Source organism: Marmota flaviventris, chromosome 2 (assembly GCF_047511675.1).
Source record: "Marmota flaviventris isolate mMarFla1 chromosome 2, mMarFla1.hap1, whole genome shotgun sequence".
Taxonomy (NCBI): Eukaryota; Metazoa; Chordata; class Mammalia; order Rodentia; family Sciuridae; genus Marmota; species Marmota flaviventris.
This window is the reverse complement of record NC_092499.1, coordinates 188,036,832-188,062,522: the sequence shown is the minus strand read 5'-3', so window position 1 is coordinate 188,062,522 and position 25,691 is coordinate 188,036,832. Positions and strand designations below refer to the sequence as shown.

The window sequence follows — 25,691 nt, the reverse complement described above, 5'->3', positions numbered from 1 at the left end:
AGCCATCACCACGTATAGGTTGCCCTGATATCGCCATGAAAATGGGAATGGAAACGCCACAACCACAAACCATCCACCCTTCTCCCCTGAGGAGCTCTCTGTGTCTGCCCTAATAGAGCTGTGCTGTTGTCTACAGGGCTGTGGCAGCCACCAGGCTGAAACAGATGAGTGCAGAGACATCTGACAGTTTTTGTTTACATTTATGTTTGTCTTCAATATATACAGAGTATTGGGGGTTTCGGGTATTAAAACACACACAACTTGAGTTGGTTTTTCACAACTACCAAGACAGCAGATTTAAAAGAGGAAGAGGGTGAATGAGAGGTTTTTGTTTGTTTTGTTTTGTTTTTCCCCCTGTGAAAGGAATGGAACCCAGGGCATCCACGTGCAAAAATGCCCTACCACTGAGCTGTATCTCCTGGACAAATTCTCTTACAGAAGCTGCTACTGGTGCACAGTTGGATGAATACAGTCTGCAGTTAGGGATAAAAATGGAAGTCATGTAGTTGGATCCTTCTGATCCTTCTGCCTTTTGTGCAGTCAGTAATTGCTTGAAGACCAAGAGCACCTGCCCAAAAGCACTTCTCTCACTGTCATATAACAAGGTTTTTCAGTCACCTGCCACCAAGTTCTGTTCCTGGCTGTGACTTGCACCAGCTGGGTGCAAGAACTTGGGCAGGTTGCTTAATCTCTGAGTGAATGTTTCCTACCTATAAAATGAGGTTAATAATTTCTAAATGCTGGCTTATAGTGAGAATTGTAAAATATACATATAAAACTTAGAATGTGCTCCATAAACATAGGTGTAGCACGATCAATTCAGTAGCATAGTTTTTCTTCATTTTTATTTTCTGTCCTGGTGAAAATTTTTGTGACTTTACAATCTTGGATAGAACCACTCTCTTCACAATTCATAGCTGATTGTGTACTTTTAACAGTACTATTATGTCTGATAGTTACACTCTTGATTTTTGCTTTGATGAGTTGGGATTTTGTCCTCACATTCCAAATTTGGCAGTTAGCAAGCACTATTAAGATGGAAATCAGTTTCTTTCAATATTCTCAGCACATGTCAAAACTTAACATTGGTTCTTCCTGACCCAGCTTTAGGTCAGTGTCCCTAGTGTTCTTTCCATGCTCTCCCGGCCACCCCCATAATTCCTGGGGTAGGAGATTGAGGGAAACAAAATGGAAGGAAGAGAGTGGGACTGAGTTCAGAGGCAAAGGCAATAAAATTGCCAGCACATCGATCCCCTTGTCCCCAAATCAAAAAACTAATAAAGCCACATGAAGTACATACTACAGGTTTGTGAAGAAAAAAACACTTTTCTACCAAAATAAGGCAGTGTAATTCATCCCATAAGAGCAGTCTTGAATTCCTGAGGTTGTGCATGTTCACATTCTGTCCAATATGAATTGCCTTTAGAAATGACTAATACTGAACATACAGAGCTGCATAAGTGACCAGGAAGCTCTAGTCACCAAGGCCTGAGCTGCCCATGTGAAGTGGGGCAGGGCATGATTTTGACAACCAAACTAAGACCATGAGTGGGAGTCCAGTTCACTGTCTTTTCCACAAGACCTCTTTTTCTCACCACCTGGCTTATTCTAGCCAATTCTTACTTTGGCTCTCATTAGAGATTTTGATAGTCATTCTGCTTGGACCTAACAGTCTGAGTGAAGGGCAAACTCTCACAGAGGTTAAAGGTGAGAGCCCTGGAGCCAGGTTATGTGGCTCTAAATCCCAGATCTAGCCTTTATTAACGGCCTAGCCTTCAAGCAAGAAGTTAACTTCTCCAACTCTGTTTCTCAATTGGCAAAAAATAAAATCGTAATAATTCCTTCTTATGGTTATTTGGAAGAAAATTGCTAATGGGCAATGAAGAGTCTAACAGAGAAACTTGCTCAGCGTAGACAGGCATTCTGAAGCTGACTTTGCCCAATTAAGCCAAAAAAAAAAAAAAGGAGTGTTAAAAGGCTCAGAAGCTTAGTCTGAGGCAGAAGGGTTGCAAGTTTGCAACTTAGCAAGACCCTATCTCAAAATTTTAGAAAGGGCTGAGGATGTAGCTTAATGGTAGAGCACCCCTGGGTTCAATCCCCTAGACCTGCCCCCCAATTGTTATGTTATTATTTATGTTGGTGGTACTGAGGAATGAACCCAGAAGTGCTCTACCACTGAGCTACATCCCCAGCCCTTTACTTTCCATATTTTTTATTAGTGCATTATCGTTGTATGTAACGGTGAGTCAGATGCTCTTTAAGTCCTTGGCACAGCTTGAGAATGGGACTTGAGGCTTCCAGGAATGACAGACCTTACAGCACTGGGCTGATGAGGAAACTGCTCCAGTTGCTGCTGCTGAGGACTCATTACTACTACAGTTTGCACTGTTGCCACCTCTACACCAGGAACCTAGTTTTGTAGGTACCATTACCACAGCCACCTGAAAGAGAGCTTCTGATCCCTTTTTGGTTCAAAGCATGGCATGGGTGTATTGCTGGGTCACGTTCCTGGCCCTAGCTCAGGGGAAAGTCAATATATGGCATTTTGAGTGGAGATAGGGAGACTCATCGAGGCTCATAAAGTAAGGAATTCCCTGTCTATTAGAAGGGGCTTAGATGCCAGGCAGCCAAACCAATAATAGCAAAGAGTACACATCCAGTACACTACCCACAACAAAGAAAGAAACTATCAACACAGAATAAGAGAGATTGGGTAGTACCTTGTAGGCTTGTTACAGCTCTGTCTTTTTATGCACTGAGTTCAGTATCCAAACATCAAGAGGCCTTCTGGTAAAGAATGCCAGTTGCCCACCCAATATTCTCCGCATCTCCCTTAGCATTAGAGCTCTTTGCTATTAAGGGTCTTCGTGCACCCAGGCTCCATTACAGCAGTAAAGGATGGTTAATGAGATATCAGCGCAAGTCATTGGATGGAGCTTCTGGGAAAACACTTTTTGGGGGCAGAGTACTGGGGATCGAACCCACATCCCCAGTTCCCCAGTCCTTTTTTTTTTTTTTAATCTTTTATTTTGAGACAAGTTCCGGCTACATTGCTGAGGGTCTTGCTAAATTGCCGAGACTGGCTCAAATTGCAATCCGCCTGCCTCAGCCTCCTGAGTCACTGGGATTATAAGCATGTACACTGCATCCAGCTGGGAAAGCACTTTTAACAGTGCCCTTTTGATGTCCCCTCTCATCTTTTCCTCCTTTTGCCTGTCCAGGACACAAAAGTGGAGATGAGAGAACCAGTAACCATCTTGTGATAATATATCAACTCTACTATCAGAAGCTATTTGTCAAGAGACCCAATAGAAATACGGAAAGCCTCTGAGTATCTAATGACCTGTCCTACCAGCCCAGGTCACCTAACAATGTCCTCTGTGATGGGGAAAAAATGACCCTACTTCTTGTTCAATCCATCAAACTTATTACATTACGTTGAGTCTTACTAGCAGCCGAAAGTAATTCCTCCTATTACCAGCTGGCCTCAGAGGCTTCACAAGTGCTTCTCCTAGCAGTCCAAGAAGTCATCATCCTCAGGGGCATAGGAAAATCCCAGGAATGCACTTGAGGCCCCTGAGCTGCTAGCCATAGTATCAGGGGTGCAGCCAATAGACTTGGAGACTGCTTCTTGGGTGAACTCTGGGTCAAAGTGTTTCAAGTCAGCAGGTCCTGCCTGTCAACAGAAGCCAATGATGAGGAGAGGGCACTGGGATCAGAGCTGCCAAAGGAACCGAAAGCCCAGGAGAGGGATGCCAGGCCTCCCCTCAGTACCTCTTGGTGATCCACACTTAACTGTCACTTTCCCATGCATCTCCATTAATCATCTTATTCCACGTGGCTGATTTCTCTAACCCCCAGGCACCCTGCCTGCTCTACACCAATCCTCAGACAAGTCTGTCAGTTAACCTATATTCACTGAATGCTTGCCAGGCATTGTTTATGGCACTGGAAATAAGGGAGAACAAAATAGAGTGAGCCTCTGCTTATAGGAACTTGCAGTATGTGGAGGGTAGGAGGATTGAACAAAGCATTTATACAAGTAGAACGTTCAGGGTCCCAGATGGAGGAGATAAAAGAGGGTAATATGGTAGAGAGGGACTGGGGCTGCTCTAACTATTTTGCAGGAAGAGCCATTTGAGTAATTGTAAAAATGATCACAAATTCTCCATTTACCATCCAGAGGTGGAGGTTCTCTATCTTTTAAATATGGGTTAGCCACGTGACTTGCTTATGCCAATGGAACACTGACAAATGATTCGAGTGGAGGCTTGAAAAAATGTGCCTTGGGAATCAAGGTGAGAGGCTGCAGGAAGGAGAACCCAGGTGCCCTGGCAGCCTGCCAACTCCCAGACACACGAGGCAGTTCTAGATCAATTGACTGCTGACCACAGATATGAGAGAGCTCTACAGAGAATAACTGGCCTGGCCCAGATTTAAAAACACTAGCCAACCCATGGAATATGAACAAGATAAAATATTGTTGTTTAGGGCTGCGGGTATAGCTCAGTGGTAGAGCACTTTCTTGGTATGTGTGAGGCCCTGGGTTCAATCTCCAGCACCCCATAAGAAAAGAATATTATTTGAAGACACCTACTTTTGGGGTGACTTGCTATGCAGTTAGAACTAACAAATACAGTCTGCAGAGGTGACCCAGTCAGAGGAGAAGATAACACCCTCTGGATGTTATGAAGTAAGCAGGTGAGCAAGTGGAGGGGTCTGCAGATCTACTTTCACGTGTAAGTCTTGGGCTCTGCAAATAAACATGCCATACCTTCCAACTTCTCAAAAAGGTCACAGGCCATATGCAGTGGCACATACCTATAATCCCAGCTACTTGGGAGGCTGACGCAGGGGAATCACAAGTTCAAGGGCAGCCTGGGCAAATTAGCAAGACCCTGTCTCAAAATAAAAAGGGTTGGGAGGTACTGGGGTTGTGACTCAGTGGTAAAGCGCTTGCCTTGCACATGTGAGGCACTGAGTTTAATCCTCAGCCCCTCATAAAAATAAATAAAGGTATTGTGCCCATCTACAACTAAAAAAAATTTTTTTTAAAGGATTGGGAATGTAGCTCAGTGGTAGAGTGTCCTTGGGCTCAATCCCCAGTACAAAAAAAAAAAAAAAAAAAAAAAAAAAGAAAGAAAGCCATAGGTCTCAGAGCTCCAAGACCAGAATGTGGATCCTAGCTCTGGCCCTTGTTAGCCCTGTAGCCCAAGATAAGCAGATATTTTCTGTTTTTCACAAATGAAGAATTTGATGCCAAAGAAAATTCTTCAAGGTCTCACGAGTGGTAGGTAGCAGAACCAGGAATCCATTTCCAGTACGTCTCACTCTGATGTCCCTGTATTGCTACATCATTTTGCATTCCTTTCTAGAATTCTGTGTATCGTTCTCTAAGGTATATGGGTGATATCATTCTTACTGTTAAAATCCCAAGGAAAGAGCGCTGGAGGTTAGCAAAGGACTCTGGTAGAGAGCATGGCTAGCCCTGGATTGAACCCCAGCACCACAAAGTTAGAAAAATCCAAAGGGGAAAAGAAAAAAAAAAAAACTTTTCAAGTGCTGAACTGAATGTATCCTATATGACAACCATTGTTAAGAATTTGGTGCTCGAAGACACATTCATGAACAGGTACCAAAGAGAAAAAGTAAATAATGAACTAACATTGGCTGTATTCAGTATGCAGCCTGGTAGAGAAAGTGGGACCCTGTGCTGCACAGGTGACGCAGAGAACCTCCCTCATCCACCTCGAACACAGCTCCTTTCAGTCATGGGACCACCATAAGTTACATTTAAACGCTCGACACCTCCACTGTGGATCAAAGAAACATGATTAAAACACTAAGAGATGCCACTTTTTATCAGATTTGCAAAGTGATAAAGAGTTAAGAACAGCATGCTGCAGAGGGTGAGGAAGATGAAAACCCACCAGAAGACAGAACAGGAGGAAGAAGATAGTTCTCCCTTGTGCGTGGTGAATAGGCGAGTGCAAACCAAGGGCCTGGAAACGGTGGTGGTCTTTAACTGTGCAGTTACCTTCTGAAACCCACCTTCAGAAAATAACCAGAATTCTGGGCAAAGATACATACTTAGAAGATGTTCATCAGCACATTATGAAAGAAAAAAATGATGTTATAGTTTGGATGTGAAGTGTCCCTCAAAAGCTCTCATGTGAGACAATACAAGAAGGTTCCGAGAAGAAATGATTGGGTTACCAGAACCTTAACCCAGTCAGTGACTTAATCACACGATGGGATCAATTGAGTGGTAACTGAAGGCTGGTAGGGTGTGGCTGGAGGTGGGGCATTGGGGGCGAGGCTTGGGGGATGCATTTGGATCTGGCAAGTGGTGTCTCTCTGCTTTCTGATCATCATGTGAGCTGCTTCCATCCACTACACTCTTCTGCCATATGATGCTCTGCCTCACCTTGAGCCCCAAGGAATGGAGCCTGCTGTCTGTGGATTGAGACCTCTGAAACCACAATTCCCCAAATAAACTTTTCCTCCTCTAAAGTTGTTCTGGTTGGGTCTTTTAGTCACAGCAGTGAAAAGCTGACTAAAATGAATGGTAATGGCCTAAAGTTCACCATGTGGAGCACAGCTGAGTAAGTTCCTCCCCCACCCCCGCCACCCCTTGGATTTTCTTTTTAATATTTATTTAGTTGTAAATGAATAAACAGTATCTTTATTTATTTTTATGTGGTGCTGAGGATTGAACCCAGTGCCTCACACATGCTAAGCAAGTGCTCTACCACTGAGCCACAACTTCAGCCCCAAGTAAGTCTGGTTATTAACATAGGATGGAAATATTATGCAGCCGTTAAAAATGGTGTTTGTATAAAGTTTTATATTGTGTGGAAAAAATAATAGCATAGCCTATAAGCAATAAAAAGGGAAAAGATATACACACACTTGTATATAGTTAGGCCTCTACATTCATGGGAATCCTTAGCCATGGATTTAAACAACTGAAGAGTAAAAATATTTGGGGGAAATACTATTGGTACTGAATATGTACAGACTTATTTCCTAAATAATATAGCATAACAAGTATTTTCATAGAAATTACATTGTAAGAAAAACTATATGAATTAAAGTACATAAGAGGCTGTACATAGGTCATATGTAAATACTATGCTATTTTATATAAGGAACTTGAGCATCCCACAGGGGCAACTGTGAGTAGAGAGAGAGACAGACCAATACATATACACACACCCAAAAAAATGTATGATTTAACTATGGAAACACACACACACACACACACACAAAGGCTGGAAGTCCCTGGGTGGTGAGATACAAAGCATTTCCTCCCTACTACTTTGAATTTCTCTGCTCTCCATACTTTCCACAAGAAATATAGGCCGTTTTTATTATCAGGGAAATGTCTAAAGACATCTCCATAGGGTGTGGCTCTGCCTGGGTATGCAGTGTGACACAGAGCTTACAAACTGGAAAGGGACCTGCCATGAGGGTTATTGGTCCTGAAGATGCAGCAGTGTGGCTTCTGCCTCAGAGCTGAGCTTGCTGACCGGACTTGGAAGTGCCTGAAAGGGTTCTGCCTCTAATTTTAGCATGTGACTCGGATAAATCATTGAACCTTTTGAACACTCAGTGTCTCCGTTGGCATAAAGAGAGTTGGGCCAGGCATAGTGGAGCACGCCTGTAATTGCAGTGGCTAGGGAGGCTGAGGCAGGAGGATCACAAGTTTCAGACCAGCCTCTGCAATTTGGTGAGGCCCTAAGCAACTTAGCAAGACCCTGCCTTAAAATAAAAAATAAAAAGACTGGGGATGTGGTAAATTACCTCTGGGATCAATCCCTGGTACCAAATGAAAGGGAGAGGGAAGGAGGGAGGGAATTGGGGGGCAGATACTCTCCAAACTCTGACCAGTGCTGGGAGTACAAAATCTAGAATACTGTGACCTCTTACCACATTTGGGTTGAAGGGCGGAGTCAGCCTCTTGTGGTACAAGTCATCCCAGTTTATGGGACTGAAGAATACATGGTTCTTTATCTCCAGCTGCAAGAAGAAGGTTCTGATCAGAAGTAGCTCTCCTCTCCCCCACCCCCACATCCTCCCAACTCTATAGCAACTGGCTTTTAACTGCACAGTCCTTGAAGTTCTGGCTGTTTTCCTGGGTGTTCTGCAGCCTGGCTGTGGCCTCGCCCCCCCCCCCCATCATCCAAAACCCCCCATTAAAGTACATCCGCAACTGGGTACCTCTCTAAATACTTACACCATTCTAGGGTCTGAATGGAATGTCAAGGAATGAGAACTGGTTCCGTGAGGTGGGGGGTGGTGGTGAGAAAGTGAGCAGGGAGTTGGGGATCCACCCCTGATGCATCAGTACATCTTGAGACTTCCCAGAATGCAATCCAGAGGAAGGTTTGAGAAATAAAGCCCCAAGAAAAGCCACAAATTCCCAGAGACCCAGAAGTGAGGACTCAGCCCTAGGCATGCTTCACCACCTCTTTCCTTATCAAAATCAACACTGGGCCAATGTGGTGGCACACGCCTGTAATCCCCAGAGACTGGGGAGGTTGAGGCAGGAAGATCACAAGTTCCGGGCCAGCCTCAGCAAGTTAGTGAGACCCTCAGCAATGTAGCAAGTCCCTGTCTCAAAATAAAATGTAATAAGGACTGGGGGAGGAGCTCAGTAGTAAAGTACCCCGGGTTCAATCCCCAGCAGCAAAAAGAAAAAGATCAAACAGAAAAAACATTGGCACCAACTTTCCTCCCAGCAGGATCCGAATTCTAACGCTGTTTCTCAAAAAATGATTCTCCAGTCTCCTGTATCAGGACTGCCCTCTGAGCTAGTTAAAAAGCCAGACTCAAAATCTCCAGAAGAATACCCAAGAAATTAGTAATTTGTGCTTCCTCTAAATTGAGGTAGGTACCGGGTAGGCAGAAGGACTTTTTCTGGATACCATTTTGTAGATTTTGAATTTTAATCTGTGTGAATGAATAATTTATCTTAAAAATTACACATAAATTTGAAGATGCAAACTTCCCCTTAGAAGGAGAGAACCTAATTTCTGGGAAAGAAGCTTCCAGTTCTTTAAGCGGAGCAAGGAAAGGTAGGCAAATGCCCCAGAAGTTACATTCACTGGCTCTGGCACATCGAGCTTTGGTGTGAACACTTAGAAGCCTTTTCCTCCCATTATTGTCCACCTGTGGTATCATTTCCTTCCTTACATTTGTGATAATTGCATATAATCTTTGCTTTTATTTTTGTTTTGTTGTCAGCCTCCTTTACCCCCCACCCCCACTTAATAAGGGCAGAGACCTAGACTATTAAATTTTTAGCACCTAGCTCAATGTCTGGCACGTAGTAGGTGCTCAGTAAACATTGGTTTACTAAAGGAACTGGATTAAAGAAAGTAGACAGCTGGTAGCTGTAGTGAATTTCCAATGGAGGTGTTAGCAGGCTGATTTTAGAGGGGAGCAGGAAGCGTGGTGATGTACCACTGAGCTGCCTCTTCAGGGAGTTGAGAGCCCCCAAAGAGGCCTATGCTGTAGCTGGCAGGTCACCTACAAAGTCTGCCTTGGAGCCCAGCCTCTGCCTCTGGTCTTTGTGGAGAAGGCCTTGCAGGAGGTCGCAGGCAGCCACTGTCCGGCCTCCAGGAATCTGTAGTGGCTGGTGCAGAATGTTCTCATACATCTGGGACACGTCTTGGCTGTAGAAGGGTGGCTGGTAAGAGAGGGAGAAGCTGGAAGATCACCCATGAGAATGTGGAATTGGGTCTCAGGGAACCAGAGCAACCAGGTTGCCAGGAGGACCCATGGCATCCTGTGCAATGGCTCACATGGCAGATGTGGAAAGACAGGACCTCTAGGAACCCATCACAGGCGACAGTCAGGGCTGCTGAGAAGGTCACACAGCTCTTCCCACCAGTGGGAAGTTCGTGGACCTCCCAGGGGCATCTCCCATCCCAGCTCTGCTAATCCAGCTGTGCACCAAGCTTACACCTGGACCTTTGGCACTTCCTGCCAGCTCACAACCATCCTCTGAGGCTCTGATTTTTCGGATGAGAAGACAAAGTTCAGAGCAATAACCCGCACAGCTAGGAAGACAGAGAGGCCCCAAACCCTACTTGGGGTCCGCTTCTCTTCCTTGCCGCTCTTCCTCCTGTTCCCCTCCCAGCTGGTCTTTCTCCTGACCCCCACAGCTTCCTGCTTCACCATGCTGTGCTGGTGAACCCCCCGCTCCACACAGGCGGAGACCTACCCAGGCAGTTAAGCTGGGTTCACAATCTTTCCAGAAGGACTGTGACCTCTTTGGCCTCAGTTTCACACTCAGTAAAATAAGAACAACTCTGTGCTCTATGGTATCAGGCTCCCAGATGGTATCGACATGGCCAAGGTGAGATGGTGTGTAATAAACTGTAAAGTGCTGAACTAACGTTATTGAAAAAAATAGATCGAATCTTCATATTCACTTTGGCATCACCGTTTTTCACCTGGGGTGAGAGATGGTTCATTTAGTTCCCTGAACACAGCTTGAGCAAGCCACATGAAGGAGAGACTTCCCCCCCCTCAGCTCTCCCCAGAGACACATGTCCCCTGTAGACAGGGGCTCCCCACTCACCAGGCCATGCAGCATCTCGTAGAGGACTGCTCCTAAGCACCACCAGTCCACCGCCCGATCGTAAGGCTCCTTACGAAGCACTTCAGGAGCCAAGTACTGTTGGGGAAACACACTTATTTAAAAGATGCTCATGATGTGGGGGAAAAGGAACCCTTTTACACAGTTGGTAGGATTATAAAGTAGTCCAACCACTTTGGGAATCAGTGTGGAAGCACCTCAGAAGACTAGGCATGGAACCACCATATGAGCCAGCTACACCACTCCTCCATATTTAGCCTTTAGTATTAAAATCAGGGCTGGGGATATAGCTCAGTTGGTAGAGTGCCTGCATTGCATGCACAAGGCTCTGGGTTCAGTCCCCAGCACCACAAAGAAAAAAAAAAAAGAATTAAAGTCAGCATACCGCCAGACACAGTGGCACATACCTATCTGTAATCCCAGCACTCTGGAGGCTGAGGCAGGAGGATTGCAAGTTACAGCCTCAGCAACTTAATGAGGCCCTAACAAACTTAAAATAAAAAGGACCAGGATGTAATTCAGTAGTAAAGCACCCCTGGGTTCAATCCCCAGTACCAAAAGTAAATAAATAAATACCATATGCTATAGAGATCCATGCATACCCATGCTTATAGCAGCACAATTCACAATAGCCAAACTGTGGAAACCAGCTTAGGTGCCCATCAATAGAGGAATGAATAAAGAAAATGTGATATGTATATATGCCATAGAGTTTTATTCAGTCATAAAGAAAATGAAATTATGTCATTTGCAATAAAATGGATGGAGCTTGAGACCATCATGTTAAATGAAATAATTCCTACTCAGAAGGTCAGGGTTGCATGTTTTCTCTCATATGTGGAAACTAAAGAGGAAAAAGGAAAAGAAAGGTGGCAGGTGATCCCATGAAGAGCAAAGGGAGATCAGTAGAATAGGGGAAAGGGACCGGGAAGTGGGAGAAAGGAAGGAAGGGGAAGTGCCGGGACCAATGTTGGCCAATTTATATTGTTATACTGTGTGCCTATGCTAATTAACAACAAATCTCATCATTACAGACAACTAAAATGCACCAATAAAAATGTAGATAAGAAAAGATGCTCAGCCTCAGTGTTTCCATCTGTAAGCAAAGCACTTAAAGGAGAAGATGAGCAGGGGTGGAGCTTGCTGTGATATTCACGGGGTGTGCCGTGTTCATGTGGCATCCATTCACCAAAGGCCTGGGTAGTGCAGGGACTTGTGCCATGTACTGGGGACAGAGAGATCAAGCAAGACTGTCCTGCACAGCTGCACAGTTTTACCAGCCAAAGATGTGGACAGGGCTGCAATCCTGGCCATGGTCCACTCACCAAGCTATAACACTAGTTCAGAAGTTTATCTGGCAACTTTATTTTGCTTCAGGGGTGACTTTTCTACTTAGTCGGCCCAGAGCAGGTGCCTTCTAATTTGCACAGAGTTATTTAATGAGCTATTGGTGTCCTAGGAATAAGAGCACCAGGGAGTATTCACGGGGTGGGGAGAATAATGGACAAAGTCTAAGCCATGTTGCACACACTTGGACTGGAAACCTGAGTGGCAGAGAAGAGGTCAGGAAAGAGGTGGCACTTCGGAATGCTTGCCATGCATCTGTGCCTGGCATAAAGAGAGAATCCAGGCTGTACCTTCTACTGAACCCCAGAGCTTGGTGACCTCTTAACATGGAATCTATGCTAATGATGAGAGTGATCTCAGCATCATGCCAAGCTACCCTGAGAGACTGTGTGGGTCAGCAGAAGGGCAGAGAGTCACACAGACCTGAGCCCTCCTTGGTGTGGTCTCAGACAGGTCATTTAACCTCTCAGAACTTTGGTTTCCTCATCTATAAAAGGGGATGCAGAGGGCTGGGGTTGTGGCTCAGTGGTAGAGCACTTGCCTAGCATGTATGAGGCACTGGGTTCAATCCCCAGCACCACATAAAAAATGGAAGAAAAAAAAGGTATTGTGACCATATACAACTAAAAATATATTGAAAAAAAAAGGGGGGGATGCAGAATCCCTCCTGGTGGCTGATTTAAGGCTACCTACAGGCCCTTGAACAATGGGAGCAACAGTGGTTACTCTTGTCTGCACTCTCTGAAACCACAGTGGTGGCGGAGTTGTGGAAGAAGGGATGTGTTGAGGCCATATGTCTCCTTCAGGAATCAGCAGTGACCAGCTGCCAGCTCCCGGCCATGTCCGGGACTGGATGGCTTGGCTATCAGGCTTTGAAGGGCAAGCGTTATTCAGGGAACACTTTCCATGCAAAACATAAACAATAGCTCCTGCTCAGAGAGGGCATCTGTGCCAGACCAAGGAGGTTCACCTGAGATTTGAGGCCCAGGTTTCCAAGCAAATGGGGTAGACCAGAGCAGCTCAAGTCTTGGCCCACTTCAGGTCAGGAGGAGCTGCCCAGCTTTACAGCCTCAGTCCTTATGCCTGTCCAAGCCACTGGGGTCTCCTTCAGGTCCAAGGTCCAAAGTCCAAGGTCCAAGACTGGTGGAAGTTCAAGGAAAGTTCTCAACCCCACAGCTGCAGGGAGGCCTGGGCCTCCTGTGTATGGAAGACAGGTGAAATTACTGCTGCGACCCACAACTTTTAACCCTCCAGGCTCTCATTGGCCAGAGACGGAGGTGGATCTGTGCCTGACTCTTGTGAGCCCTGATCTTAACTCTCAGGCCAGGCCGCCTGTGGCATGTGGACTTTGCCCTATGAAGCAGGGCCGTTCAGTACAGCAGCCACTAGCCATGTGTGGCTACTGGACAGTTGAAATGTGGCTAATCCAAATCAGATGTGTGACAAATGTAAAACATGTGCTTGATCTCAAAGCCTTAGAAACATGAACTGTTCAATAATTTTTATATTTATTGTATGTTGAAATGAGGATATTTGGGACATAGTGGGTTAAATAAAATATAGTTAAAATTAATTTCAATGTTCCTGGGGATTTTTTGTTGGTGGGGCTTTGGTTTGTTTGTACTAGGGATTTAACCCAGGGTTACTTTACCACTGAGCTACCTCCCCATTCCTTTTTATTTATTTATTTTAAATTTTGAGACAGGATCTCATTAATTTTGCTTAGGACCTCGCAAAGTTGCTGAGGCTGGCCTCAAACTTGAAATCTTCTGCCTCAGCCTTCTGAGTCACTGGGATTACAGGCATGTACCACCATGCCAGGCTTATTTTTGTTTTTGAGATGGGGCCGCACTATGTTGCCCAGGCTGGGCTTGAACTTGTGACCACCCAGCCTCAGCCTCCCAAGTAGCAGGGATCGCAGACACACACTATTGTGCTTAGTGCTCACCTGCTTCTTTTTATTTTGGTTTATTTTTGCAGTGCTGGGATTGATCCCAGAGCCTCACACATGCTGGCCAAGGGCTATACCACTGAGCTACACCCTCAGCCTTGTCATTTGACTTTTTAAATGAAGCTGCAGCGAAGTTTTAAATTGCGTATGTGATTTGAATTTTATTTCCTTTGGAGAGCACTGCCACAGAGCGGCACCAGAACTGGCTGGGGCCTATTCCAGCATCTCTCACTATACAGAGGAGGAAACCAAGGCTCTGCACACATCTGGCTGGGGGGAGGGGAGCCTGGGGGGATGGCAGCAGCCCCTCAGCTGTAACCTGATGGCTCTACTTAGGAGCTGTGGCCTTGGCTGTTCATGGCCTGCACTCTCTTAGGACATACACACTTACCTCGGGGGTGCCACAGAATGTGGACGTGGTGTCCTCGGGCTCCACGCCTTCCTTACAAAGGCCGAAGTCTGTCAGCACCACATGTCCCTGAGGATGAGAGACGGCAGGGATGGGAGGGTGGTCTAAGCCGAGGGAGGTCCAGGCCAAACCCCAAAGCCCAGATGCCACCGAGCAGGCCGTGGCTGTGGGTCTGAGGCCCAGACATGGGCTGGAGACTCCACTCAGACCCAGGGCTTGGAGAGTACCATGGGGCACTGGGTGGACACATGGCATTCTACTGTCTTCCTAGTTCATCGTGGACTCAGCCCCAGACTCACGACAGTGAAAGCTCCAGGATGTCCTGGCTGGACAGCAGCCCCGTGAGAGAGGGACCTGTGACAGCTGGGTGGGAGGGTGGAGTGGGTGGGTACTGCAACTGCCCAGATCTCCCCTGCAGAAGCTGCCACCCCCACAGCTGGGACCTGCTTCTTCCCCCCAGAGACATTCATATCCAGTGATAGATTGAGGCAGGGCATTAAAGTCCAGCCTCTGGGCCTCGATTTGGGACAACCCTTACGACAATCCTTATGATCCATCCCAGCCTGGGTCTCCATCCCTCTGAAATCAGTGAGACCTTGCTTGCAGCCACCATGCAGGTGAGCTTTTCCTCTGCCCAGTCCTGTCTTCTTCACCCCTTAAACCTGTATCTCCCCAATGAACCTTCTGGCAGACTGCCCTCCTGATCCAAGACAAGGAAGGACTATAAAATCCACCAGTCCTCCTGTCTCACAGACCTTGTGTACACATGTGCACACACACACACATGCACACATAGTGCACATATATATACACGTGTACATATGTGTGGGCACCCATGCACATGCGTACAGAAGTGCACCCTCTCCCCGTGTGCATGCATGTGCAATACACACACACAGACACACAGAGCGCTCACATGTGCACGCGCACACACACACACACCAACCTCGCAGTCCAAGAGAATGTTCTCCGGTTTTAGGTCCCTGCAGAAAATAAGAGAAAATAGCCTGGTGGAGTCTTGACTATATAATGAGAGAGTTGGGGACCCTGGGTCCTGGCAGGAGGACTATTCATGCAGGCTCCCAGGGTGTAGAGGGAAAGCCCAGGGAGGCTGGGCACTTGGCTCCCGGGAGGAGGACACCTAGCCCTTGTCCTCTGGGATCTCATTGGAGTTTAGAGGTCCATACACCCCCTGGCTGTTGGGACAGGAAGGGCCTGGGCCCGGCTCTGAGCCACAGGCCGTCCTCACCTGTAAATGATGTTGAGGGAGTGCAGGTAGCCGATGGCGCTGGCCACCTCAGCAGTATAGAATCTGGCCCGGGGCTCCAGGAACCTACGCTCCCGCTGCAGGTGGAAGAAGAGCTGAGGAGAAGGAGGTGTGTGAGGGGGATCCTGGTTCCACTTCTAGGGCACAGTCACCCCACCTGAGCTGCAGGCCAGTTCCTTCCCACAGGGTAGTCACCATGTCCAAAGTGACCGTGGAAGGAGAGATTTCCCAGCATTGATTAAGCACAGGCTCCAAGTCGGGCACTTCACATCTTATCTCATTTAATCCTCATGACAACAGCCAAGGTACCCATGTGATGCCAGTTTCACGTAAGAGGAAAATGGGAGGAGTCAGAACAGTTAGGGGACTTGCTCAAGGTCATGTAGCTCATAATTGGCAGAGCTGGAATTTGAAACTGGGTGGTTTAAAGATGTGCCTTTCCTCCAACCCAAGCAATACAATGATTATGGCGGTCACACTGAGGCCAGGTTACATCTCCCCGTGGACCAACGCTTTGTCTATTTTATTGGCACGCAAAGCCCTTTACTTAGGGTTGCAGGATAAAAACTCCCCTCTTGGCTTGGTGATGAAGATCGACCCAAAGTCATTCAGTCACAGGTTCAATCTGGGGTCATGGAGGCAAGTCCCACTAAATCTTGCCAACTTGCCCAGTGAAACAGAGTAAAGTCCAAGAGGGAGCCCAGCTTATGCTCGGCCATGCTTCTGGGTCACCATTGGCTCCATTTATGATGGTGACAAGCTACCTCCTATCCTGTGGCCTGTGGTATCAAAGGGAGAGTTGGAAACCTTGACCACAGAGCATCTCTTAGCATTGACCTTTCCCAGGTTGACGGAAGGGAGTCTACGGGCAGCTTTGTGAGAGAAAGACAAGAAAGCAGCATGGCTGGGAGTCAGATCTACGTTCACATCCTGGCGCGGGCTGGATGGCCTTGAGCAAGTGACCGGCCTCCCTGGGCCTCAGTTTCTTCAGCTACAAAATGGGTCTGTTGTAAGGATGAGGTGAGACCATTCTTGGCACACAGTGGGCGTGTGGGTGGATGCCTTCCAGCCGACAGCTGGCCCCTTACCTCTCCTCCATTGACATAGTCGAGTACAAAGTAGAGCTTCTCAGGCGTCTGGAAAGAATAGCGCAGGCCCACGAGGAAGGGGTGCCGCACGTTCTTCAGCAGCACGTTGCGCTCTGCCATGATATGGCTCTGCTGTGGGGTCAGATGGGTCCATGTCACAGCTCGCCAGGCCTCTCTTACCTCACTGGCACAGCCAGCATGGCCTTGTTATTGGGGTTGTCCTGCCTAGGACTTTCTTAAGCTCTTTATCAAACACCCTCAAAGACTCCCTAGTGCCCTTCAAGCCAAGCCCAGTCTCCTTGCCTAATATTCAGGCTTCAGCATGGTTAGCTTCATTCCCACCTATTATACCTATTGGTATAATAACTTCAACCCCTGAATCAGCAATTCCTGACCCATTCCAGCCAACAGGGAGGCTGAGGCAGGAGGATCACAAGGTCAAGGCCAGTCTCAGCGACTTAGTGAGGCCCTAAGAAACTTAGCAAGACCCTGTCTCAAAATAAAAAATTAAAAGGGCTGGGATTGTGGCTCAATGGTGGAGCAACCTCTGGGTTCGATCCTCATCACCAAAAACAAACAAAAAATGTTGCTCCCGGGGTGGAAAGCAAACTATATGTGAGACCTTCATAAATGAGTTACAGGGAAAAATCCTTAAGGAAAAAAAAAGCCACGTGTTATCTATAGTCACATCTTTGCTCTTACTATTTTCCCTCCCTGGACAGCCATCCTTTTTTTAGACTACTAGAATGCTACTGACAAGGCCAACTCAATACTTCTTTTTCCAGAAGACCTCCCCTTGAACCCCCACGACATCCTTGTGTGCATTAATCACTCTTCTCCCTGAGTCTCCTAACTGGATACTCAATCCTCTCTCTCTGTTCTCCTAATGGGGTTGGGTGTTAAAGGGACTCAAGTCGGCTGAGGTACCTAGAAATCCAGGCTGGCCATGACTTGAAGGGCCTTTGGAGAATATAAGGTGTGGCCCCACATAAAGTATGAGCCCAGAGAGGGAAGAAAAGGTATCTGTCATGGAGCCCTGTGTTTCCATGGGGAGTCAGAGGCTTGGGCTGGTTCTCCTAAAAGCCCTATAGGTGCATAGCCTCACCTGCCTTTCTGGAGAATGGCCATAATCCTGGACACCAGCTGGACCCCCTATTGTAACCACCTCAGCACAAATGTTCTTGGACCCCTTGGAGGTGGAAGCCATCTTTGGAAGCTACTCAGGAGGTCAAGAAGCAGGAGAAGAAATGCCTGCCCGAGCTCCAGTACCTCTTTATTCTTTAAGATGGATTTTTTCTGCAACACCTTCACTGCGTAGAACATCCCGTCGGACTTGCGCTTGGCTAGTAGGACCTGAGCAGAAGCAGGAATACAAGCCCTCTGGGTGACTCTGGACGCCCCCAGGGTGACCTCCAGCCCTCACCCTACTTGCATTCTGCAGTATGCAAGCTCTCTCTCTCTGATCATGCAAGTGGCAGGCAGGGGTGCAGGAGGCCTCCCACCCCCATCTCCCCACTCACCTTCCCATAGTTCCCCTTGCCAATGACTTTGAGGAAGTCGAAGTCTGTGGGCCTGGCACTGGGGACAAGGGAAGAACATGATCGGCATTTGCAAGCTCAGGAAATCTAGTTCCTAAGGGCAAACCCAGGCTTCTTTTTAACTTTGGAGCCACACCTCCTTGACCCTGAGAACATCCTGTCCTCCCTGCCAAGAGAGGCTTGCAAGACTCACCCTTCACCCCACGGAGCTGGGAGCTCGTGGTCTAGTTAACAATAGGCAGGGAGAGAAAGCAGGCACCCTGCAGAGAAGGCAGGCATCTGGCCCCCAGCCCAGGAAGGGCATGAAGTTGGGGAGCTGCTAACAGGGCAAGTCCTGGGGGCTTTCCAGATGGAAGGTTCAATACAGGCAAAGGCTGGAGAACTAGCAGAAGACAATGCTGGGGGAGGCCCTGGGCCCTGATGGCAGAGGGTCTTCAACACCAGACCAGAGAGTTTGGATTGTATTCCCAAGACATGAGGAGCCAGCTCTGAGGGGAGCCAGGCAGGAAAGCCACTTGAGAGACCAGAACTCACTTTGGGTTGGCTGAAGGTCCCAGGTTGATATTCCCATTGGCTCTGGAGGGCTGACATTTAAAGGAAGAGGTGGGTAAGATTGGTCAACCTCCTCCCTTTCCCCAGCCCTGGCTCTGGTCCCTTCTCCAACATCGCTACCAGCCTCCCTCCCTCCCTCCATCTCTCCCTCCATCCTTTCTTCAGTTCCCTTCCACCATTCTACTCACCTATGTACCTCCCTGTCCACCCCAGCCAGATAGCCACCATCCCACCTGCTTTTCACAAGAACCTTGGACAGGTGCTGGCTATTGTGTGCTAATGTAAGGGTGAGAAAACGAGGCCAAAGAGCTGTGGTCAAGGTCTTACAGGCAACAGGCTGGGACTTGAACCCCCTGTCTTCTCTATCAATGCCGTAATTCCTCCACCTCATACACTTCTTGAAGCCCTTGCCCCAATCTCTCCTCAGTTCACTCTGCAAATGGCCCACCTCCATGAGCTCACGATGACCCTGTCACCTCCCAGTCCTGGTCTAGGACAGCCCATAGGGCTGGCTGGTGTCCCTACAGATTCCCTGAGCCTTGGGAGGAAGTGAGCTTCCCAGTGCTGGGTGGGAGGCCAGGAACACTCACCTGTGGGCTAGGCATCCCGTCAGGGCTAGAGGCCATTCTGAGGGTGTGATCAGGTGGCTCTGGGGGCACAGGGAGGGACAGGTGTGAGAGAGGCCCCATCCCAAGCATCAGGCCTGGCTGCCTTCTCCCTCCTCCCCAACCCTGAATCCCTGCCACAGCCTGAGTGGCTCCTTTCCCGGAGTCCAGCAGCCCCTACCTGGAGACGGCAAGAAGTGACATCCCCTGGGCCCAGCCTTTCTCACCAAACACCTCAGAAGGGGTAGGGGTGGTCAGGGTGGCCCCTTCCAGGCTGGGTCTTTTCAAAGGTCAGGGACAGCTAGAGCAGCAAGACCCCTGCAAGTCATGGCAGCTCCGGAAATCCAGGATGGCCAGGGCCGCAAGTAGGCCCCACGTTTAAATCTTCCCCCACCTCTCAGGTGGACACCTGAGGCCTAGCAAAGGACTTTCTAGAGTCGTACAGTTTGTGAGGGGCAGGCTGTGCTCCCCAGACTCCCATATAGGCAGGTTGGCGACCCTGGATTCTGTGGATAGTTCCAGACTGGGCTCTATACTGACTATTACCCCCTTGCCACAAGGACTTCTGCCCAGTGCCCAGGAACAGCAGTTGTCCTGGGGACCTTGGACTGAATCCATGGAGAGGTGCAAGACTGGCCAGTCAGTTGATTTGAGATCAGGCCACGGATGGAGTGACCAGCAGTGTCCTCCCCGCCCTTACACTGCAGCACGGAAGAAGCCAGCACATTCAGACCCAGCTCAGGGTGCTCGGACCCCACAGCCCCTGCACCTCCTACCTGGACGGTCAAGGCTTAGAGCCAAGATCTCTCCTGAGAGCCCAGTTAGTTGTTCCTGGGGGTTGTTGGAAATTGTGCATGCCAAGACCATAGCTTTGGCCTGCTGAGGGGCCTGGGCCACAGCCTGGTCTCTCTGAGTAGAAACCACCCATCTGTATAAGAGAGGCCCTGGAGAGTGACCATAGGGGAAGGAGGGACTCCTCCAGCCAGGCTGCTCTGAGAAGCCCGTCCTGCCATGCCCCGAGAGAGGGAGCTGCAGAACAGGGAGTGCAGCGACTTCAGCCCACACCCAGGGCTGAGTTCCCCAGGACAGCCCACGACGGGGCCACACCTTCCCTGATCACCCTGGTGGCTCCTTTGCCAGCCCTTGGCCTCCCTGGCCCCACATACCTGTGCAGCTGAGGAGAGGCCTCGGGGAGAAGCAGCGGCTAGAGCCGAGGACCACAGCGGACAAGAGAGCCCACACTGTTCTCCCAACAAGGGCCGATGTGTCAGTGCCTGGTGCCGACCGGGCCCAGCAGGGAGCTCAGAACTCCCAGCAGCAGCGAAGGGGCTGGCTGACGTCACACGGGATCCAGCAGAGCTTAAGACAAGACAGGAGACTTCTATTCCCTCATGGACACCATCTCCCCTGGGGGGGAAAGCAGGGGGTGGGCAGCAGCCCCAGAAGAGCCTGGACATGGGGCTTATTGGAATATATGGGACTGTGTCATGTGCATGAGGAATTGTACTGGGCATTGATGTGCACCCGTGTGTCTCTGTGCGTCAATGTGGCCCTGTCTTTCAGGTACGTGTGTGTGTATGTGTGTGTGTGTGTGTGTGTAAGAATGTGTGTGTTGATGTGACTGCAGTTGTACATTTTTGTCAGTGTGTCTGTTTGTCAGTTTGTCAGTGTATCATTTGTGTTTGTGTGTGGTATGCTTCCACATGACCGTGTCGTGTGCGTCCATGTGTATTTGTATACATGTTAGTGTGCTTGTGTGTGTTTGTGGGGGGGTGGATGGGAGTCTCTATGTGGGGTCTCCTTGTTTGTCTGCAGATGAGTATAAGTTTGTATCCCTATGTGTGTTTATGTGACGATATAACCAGGTAACATCTGTGGACTTCCATACTTGTGGAGAGCAGTACATTTCTGTGTGTATATGCACGTGTGCACACATGTACAGGGGGCCTGTCTGTAAGAACATATGGTCCAGCAGCCTAACCAGGCACTGTGTAGATCACGTGGGCTGAAGACGAGGTCCCAGAGACCTGGGCCCTGGCAGCTGACAGTGCTCTGCCACCGAGGAACTTGCAGCTGTTTCAGAGAGGCAGAGCTGATTTCCTGCTTTTACTGCTGAGCATGTGGCCCTTGAGTCACCCCTGCCAGGCCAGGGCTGCTTGGCCCATAGCTCTCCTGATGTGTAAAAAAGTGTCCCGGGGGCACCCTGGCACACACAGGCCTTGCTGTCAGGGGTGATCATTGGGTTCTCACAGGACAATATCTGCTCCCTGGGGCTCCTGAAGGGGGAGCTGATGTTCTAGGGAATGAAGGAGCTGATGAGCCCAACACAGCCCCTGTCCTTCTGGAACTTTCTGTGTGGCTATAACCTACTCCAAGAGAGGGACCCACAGAGCTGGGCAGAGGGGTTGTTGGTCAGGAAGGGAACTAAGCCCAGTGGCCTCAGGAGCTCTCTGCAAGCTGTGAAATGCAGGTGTTGACCCAGGAAAACACCAGTGAATAGTATCAAAGTCTTTCATCTCCCACAAAATAGAAACGTGGACCCGACACACAGACCTGCAGGAGGCCGCGTTGACAAAACACTAAGCCGGAACAAGGGCATTTCTTTCCAATAATAGGACCCTGATGGCCCTTCATTCAGCAGCACTAGTTATCAGAACAAAATAACTGTGACAGCAGCAGCCTAAATGTTCCCACGGGCACTTCAGGCTCCTGCTCCTGACCTTCCACCTCTGTCCAGAGACTGCCCATCTCTCCGTTCTCTCAGTTAAACTCGTCAAAGGAGCTGTCTTGACTCAGCGTCTCTGCTCCCTTTTCTTTTCAGTCTTGAACCCACTCCAAACAGGCTTCCGTCCCAACAGTCCAGTAAATTGGTGGACAGAGGCCTCCATGTGCCAAAGCCAGAGAGGAATCCTGGGTCCTCCTCTTCCTCGACTTCTCCGCCGTTGAGAGAAGTTGACCTCAGAGGTCCTGGGGCTCCTTCTAGCTTCCTGCCTGCTCCTTCTCCGTCTCTGACACTGAATTCCTTCCTCTTTATCCTTCAACCCTGTCTTAGCCTTGGATCTTTATCTGTACTCATTTCTTAGTTGATCAAAACCAGTTTAATGGCTTCACTGATTATATTCGGAGGCTCCCAAATTTCTCTTTTTAGCTTTGATTCTCCCTTGAACTCTGAACCAATTGCTTCCTTGACACTTCATTAGTTAGCTATCCAGAGGGAACTCAGTCTTAAAATGGCCCAAAAAAGTCAGGACTTCCATTCCTTCTACTCTGCCCCAGCCTGCTCCTCCCATTGGGTTCTACTGCCTATTTAAAAGTTCAAGTTAGCAACTCGGAAGTCATCCGGGAAACTTAGCACCCTCATCCCAATCCCACTCTCTCATGGAATCCCATCAAAATATGTCCAGAAATAATACCTGCAGGGGAGGAGACACCTGCGCTTCATGTGAATGGTGGCATTATTCATGATTAGCCAACATACGGAATCGGCCTACGGGTCCATCAGTGGATGAATGGATTATGTATAATAGAATACTATTCAGCCATAAAAAGGTTGAAATCCTGTTATTTCTGGCAACACTGATGAACTTGGCAGACATTATGTTAAGTGAAATAAGGCAGGCACTGGGAGACAAATAGTGCATGATCTCACTCATTTGTGAAATTTTTAAAAGTTGTCATAAGAGTTAGAGAATAGAGAGTAGAATAGTGGCTACCAAGCCTGGTGTGGTGGCTGAGGCAGGAGGATCATAAATCGGAGGCCAGCCTCAGTGACTTAGTGAGACTCATGGGGGTATAGCTTAGGGGTACAGCACCCCTGGGTTTGATCCCCAATATCACCAAAAAAAGGAAATCAGATCACGTGTCTTCATTGCTAAAAACTCCAGTATCTTCCCATTGAACTTAGAATTAAAGTTCTGAGTCTCTGCCAAGTTCTTAAGAGATTCCACATCTCCAGCTTGTCTTCATTGCTTCCCATTCCCCCCACCCCCTGACTATCCTCAGGGCATCCACCTGCCTCATTCATCCTACCCAGCTGCTCTGGCTCCCTCTCTCTGTCCCTCAAACACACAAAGTGCCCTCTGGTCTCTGGCCCCTTGCACTTACTTTTCCCTCTGCCTAGGAAGTTCTTCCCCAAGACATCTGCATGTCGAGACATCACAGAGGTCTCTGCTTTAGGATCACCTCCCAGAGAGGCCTGTGCTGATTATAGATGCCAGGTTGTCATGGTTTTTCTGAGACTCCGGGCTGTCAGTGCTAAAACTAGTATAGTCCTGGGCACACGAGGGTGGTTGGTCACTAACAATAGCAGGGCCACCTCTTCCCTACATTCTTTTTCTGTTTATATTTTGCTTTGTAGCACACTCATCTCACTGGCACCTTATCAAGCCACTATTTAAATGGTTTTATTTTCTGTATCAAACTGGAACATCAGTTTCACAAGGGCAAATACTTTTTTTGTTCACTATTGAATCCTCGTCATTTAGAATAGGCCTGGAACTAATAGATGCTCAGGACATATTCAACTAAGGAAATCAGGAATGGCTTGATAAATCATGGTATATACATAAAGTGGAAAATTCCACAATCAAAAACTCCATATAAGCTACATAAATCGAAATGGGAACCTGTAACTGATGCAATCTCAAGCAAAAAAGCAAGTTTCAAAATGACCCATATATACAAGTACGTCCATGGATATCTGTGTGTCTAACTTCACGCACACATGAAGGTGGGAGGCTATGACTGTAGATTCCTAGGTTGTTTTACTTTTACTTTTGACCGATTGTGTAAAGTTTCTCCAGATGTTACTGTTCAGTTAACATTTAAATATGAAGTCCCTGTGGGAACCTGGACACACCCATTGCCCACCACCATCCTCTCCCATCGCCTTGACCATGACTCCCACTCCTGGGCATCTCTCTCTGCCTAAGCTTACTTCCTGGCTGCACCACCATCTGATTATTTGGCTGGAGGTCAGGCACTGAGATCTCCTGACTCTGTCCTGTGGCAGCTGCTATGAAGGGCCCCGTGAGCCCTTAAGCCTGTTGCCCGCCCCCCCCCCCCCCGACTTGCCACAGCGGAGACCTGCCTTCCTCTGTCCTATCACACTGTGGGCCGCAGAATGGGGTGGGGCAGGGGCATCACAGAGTTCTCTTTCCTTGGAACATTCCCCTCCACCTGGTCTGTTTGGGTAACCCTGTCGAGGGCCTGATGGCCTTACCAGAAGCCTCACCAGCGCTTCCTTCCTTCTGTTTTTCTGCACCTGCCCCCCGCCCCCCACTATCATTTATTCATTTGCCTCCCTGTCCAGCTCAAGGCCAGCTGGCTCTTATGTTGTCCCCACAACCCTGTGGGTTAGAAGATGTCATTGTCCCTGCTCGAAGGAGGAAACTGAGGCATGGAGAAGGGAAGTGATTTGATCAAGACGCGAAGTCAATAAATTATGTAACTAGAATTTGAATCGGGTCAGTCCCCACTCCCAACCGTGGTCTGGACTTTCCAAAGAGAAAAGGGTGGAATGAAAGTGGGGAAGAAGTGAGGGTGTAAAAGGTTCGTGAGGGTGTAAAAGGTTCGTGAGGGAAGAAGAAAGCAGGCAGCTGAAATTAGGCGGCTAGCTTAGACAGGACGAAAGGGGGAGGAAAGAGGTTAGGAAAGAAAACGAGGGAAAAAGAAAGGAAGGAAGAAAGGGAGGGAGGAGAGAGGTTAGAAAGGAAAAAAAGAGGGGAGGGCCTAAGGAACAAAGGAAAGGAAACAGGTAGTTAGGGAGGAAACTAGTTAGTAGCTAGTTAGTCCATTCGGCAGATCAACAAGCCAGCAGGCAGGCGTCTGCTCAGGGGCCGCCTCTCACCTGAAGACTCTGGGTCCCGGTGCTGCTTCTGGGAAGCTCTGCCCTCTCTCTTGGCATGGTCCTTCTGAAACTCAGTTCCAACTTGCCGAGTGAGCACCCTTCCCTGGCAAGAGCGACCTGTCACCCACTCGCCTGACTCTCAAACAGGCTGGAGTTCAACTTCCCAGCCTTGCCAGTTGGGAGCTGGCTTTGGGGCCTTTGGTTATTAATTAACCACTGGACAGAATTATCATGCTGGCTGCGCCCACTGGCTACTGGACAATCCCGCCCTGGGGATCTTCTGACCTTTTAAAAGCTACTGCACAACTTAAGGTGTGTCACCTTGGGCAAGTGACTTAGCTCTCAGAGCCTCATGTGGACTGGGGATGGTGTATGCACCTCCTGAAGGAAGGTCTCTGAAGCCCCTTCAACACTGTCATATGTCCATTCTCTGAAATGTCCTCCCAAGCTCTGCTTCAAGGCCGACTTCCACGTAGC

General features: G+C 48.4%; 1 protein-coding gene across 11 annotated transcripts; it reads right to left on the bottom strand.

Annotated features, from left to right (window-relative positions):
* Window positions 1-181: 181 nt before the first annotated feature.
* Window positions 182-25,336, bottom strand: Sgk2 (serum/glucocorticoid regulated kinase 2). 11 transcript variants are annotated; one of them, XM_071608942.1, is made up of 15 exons: window positions 25,215-25,291; window positions 20,533-20,773; window positions 19,352-19,410; window positions 18,744-18,793; window positions 18,192-18,249; window positions 17,941-18,024; window positions 16,672-16,803; window positions 15,566-15,678; window positions 15,263-15,299; window positions 14,299-14,385; window positions 10,592-10,687; window positions 9,539-9,694; window positions 7,933-8,022; window positions 3,479-3,676; window positions 3,151-3,213 (listed from the first exon to the last, which is right to left on the bottom strand). In XM_071608942.1, the coding sequence occupies exons 3-14, from the start codon at window positions 19,385-19,387 to the stop codon at window positions 3,512-3,514; spliced, it is 1,104 nt and encodes a 367-aa protein (XP_071465043.1). In that variant the 5' UTR covers window positions 19,388-19,410; window positions 20,533-20,773; window positions 25,215-25,291; the 3' UTR covers window positions 3,151-3,213; window positions 3,479-3,511. The 11 variants fall into 11 exon arrangements, with proteins under 11 accessions (XP_071465044.1, XP_071465042.1, XP_027801078.1 ...); XM_071608943.1 differs by lacking the exon at window positions 3,479-3,676 and having other exon boundaries at window positions 182-3,213; XM_071608941.1 differs by having other exon boundaries at window positions 3,122-3,676.
* Between the last annotated feature and the right edge of the window lie 355 nt (window positions 25,337-25,691).

Coding starts and splice junctions, on each gene's coding strand:
- Sgk2 (XM_071608937.1), bottom strand. CDS start 19,387: ATGGCCTCTAGCCCTGACGGGATGCCTAGCCCACAG. Junction 18,794..19,351: donor ACGGGATGCCTAGCCCACAG/GTGAGTGTTCCT, acceptor TTTAAATGTCAG/CCCTCCAGAGCCAATGGGAA. Junction 9,695..10,591: donor ACGAGATGCTGCATGGCCTG/GTGAGTGGGGAG, acceptor CTCTCTTACCAG/CCACCCTTCTACAGCCAAGA.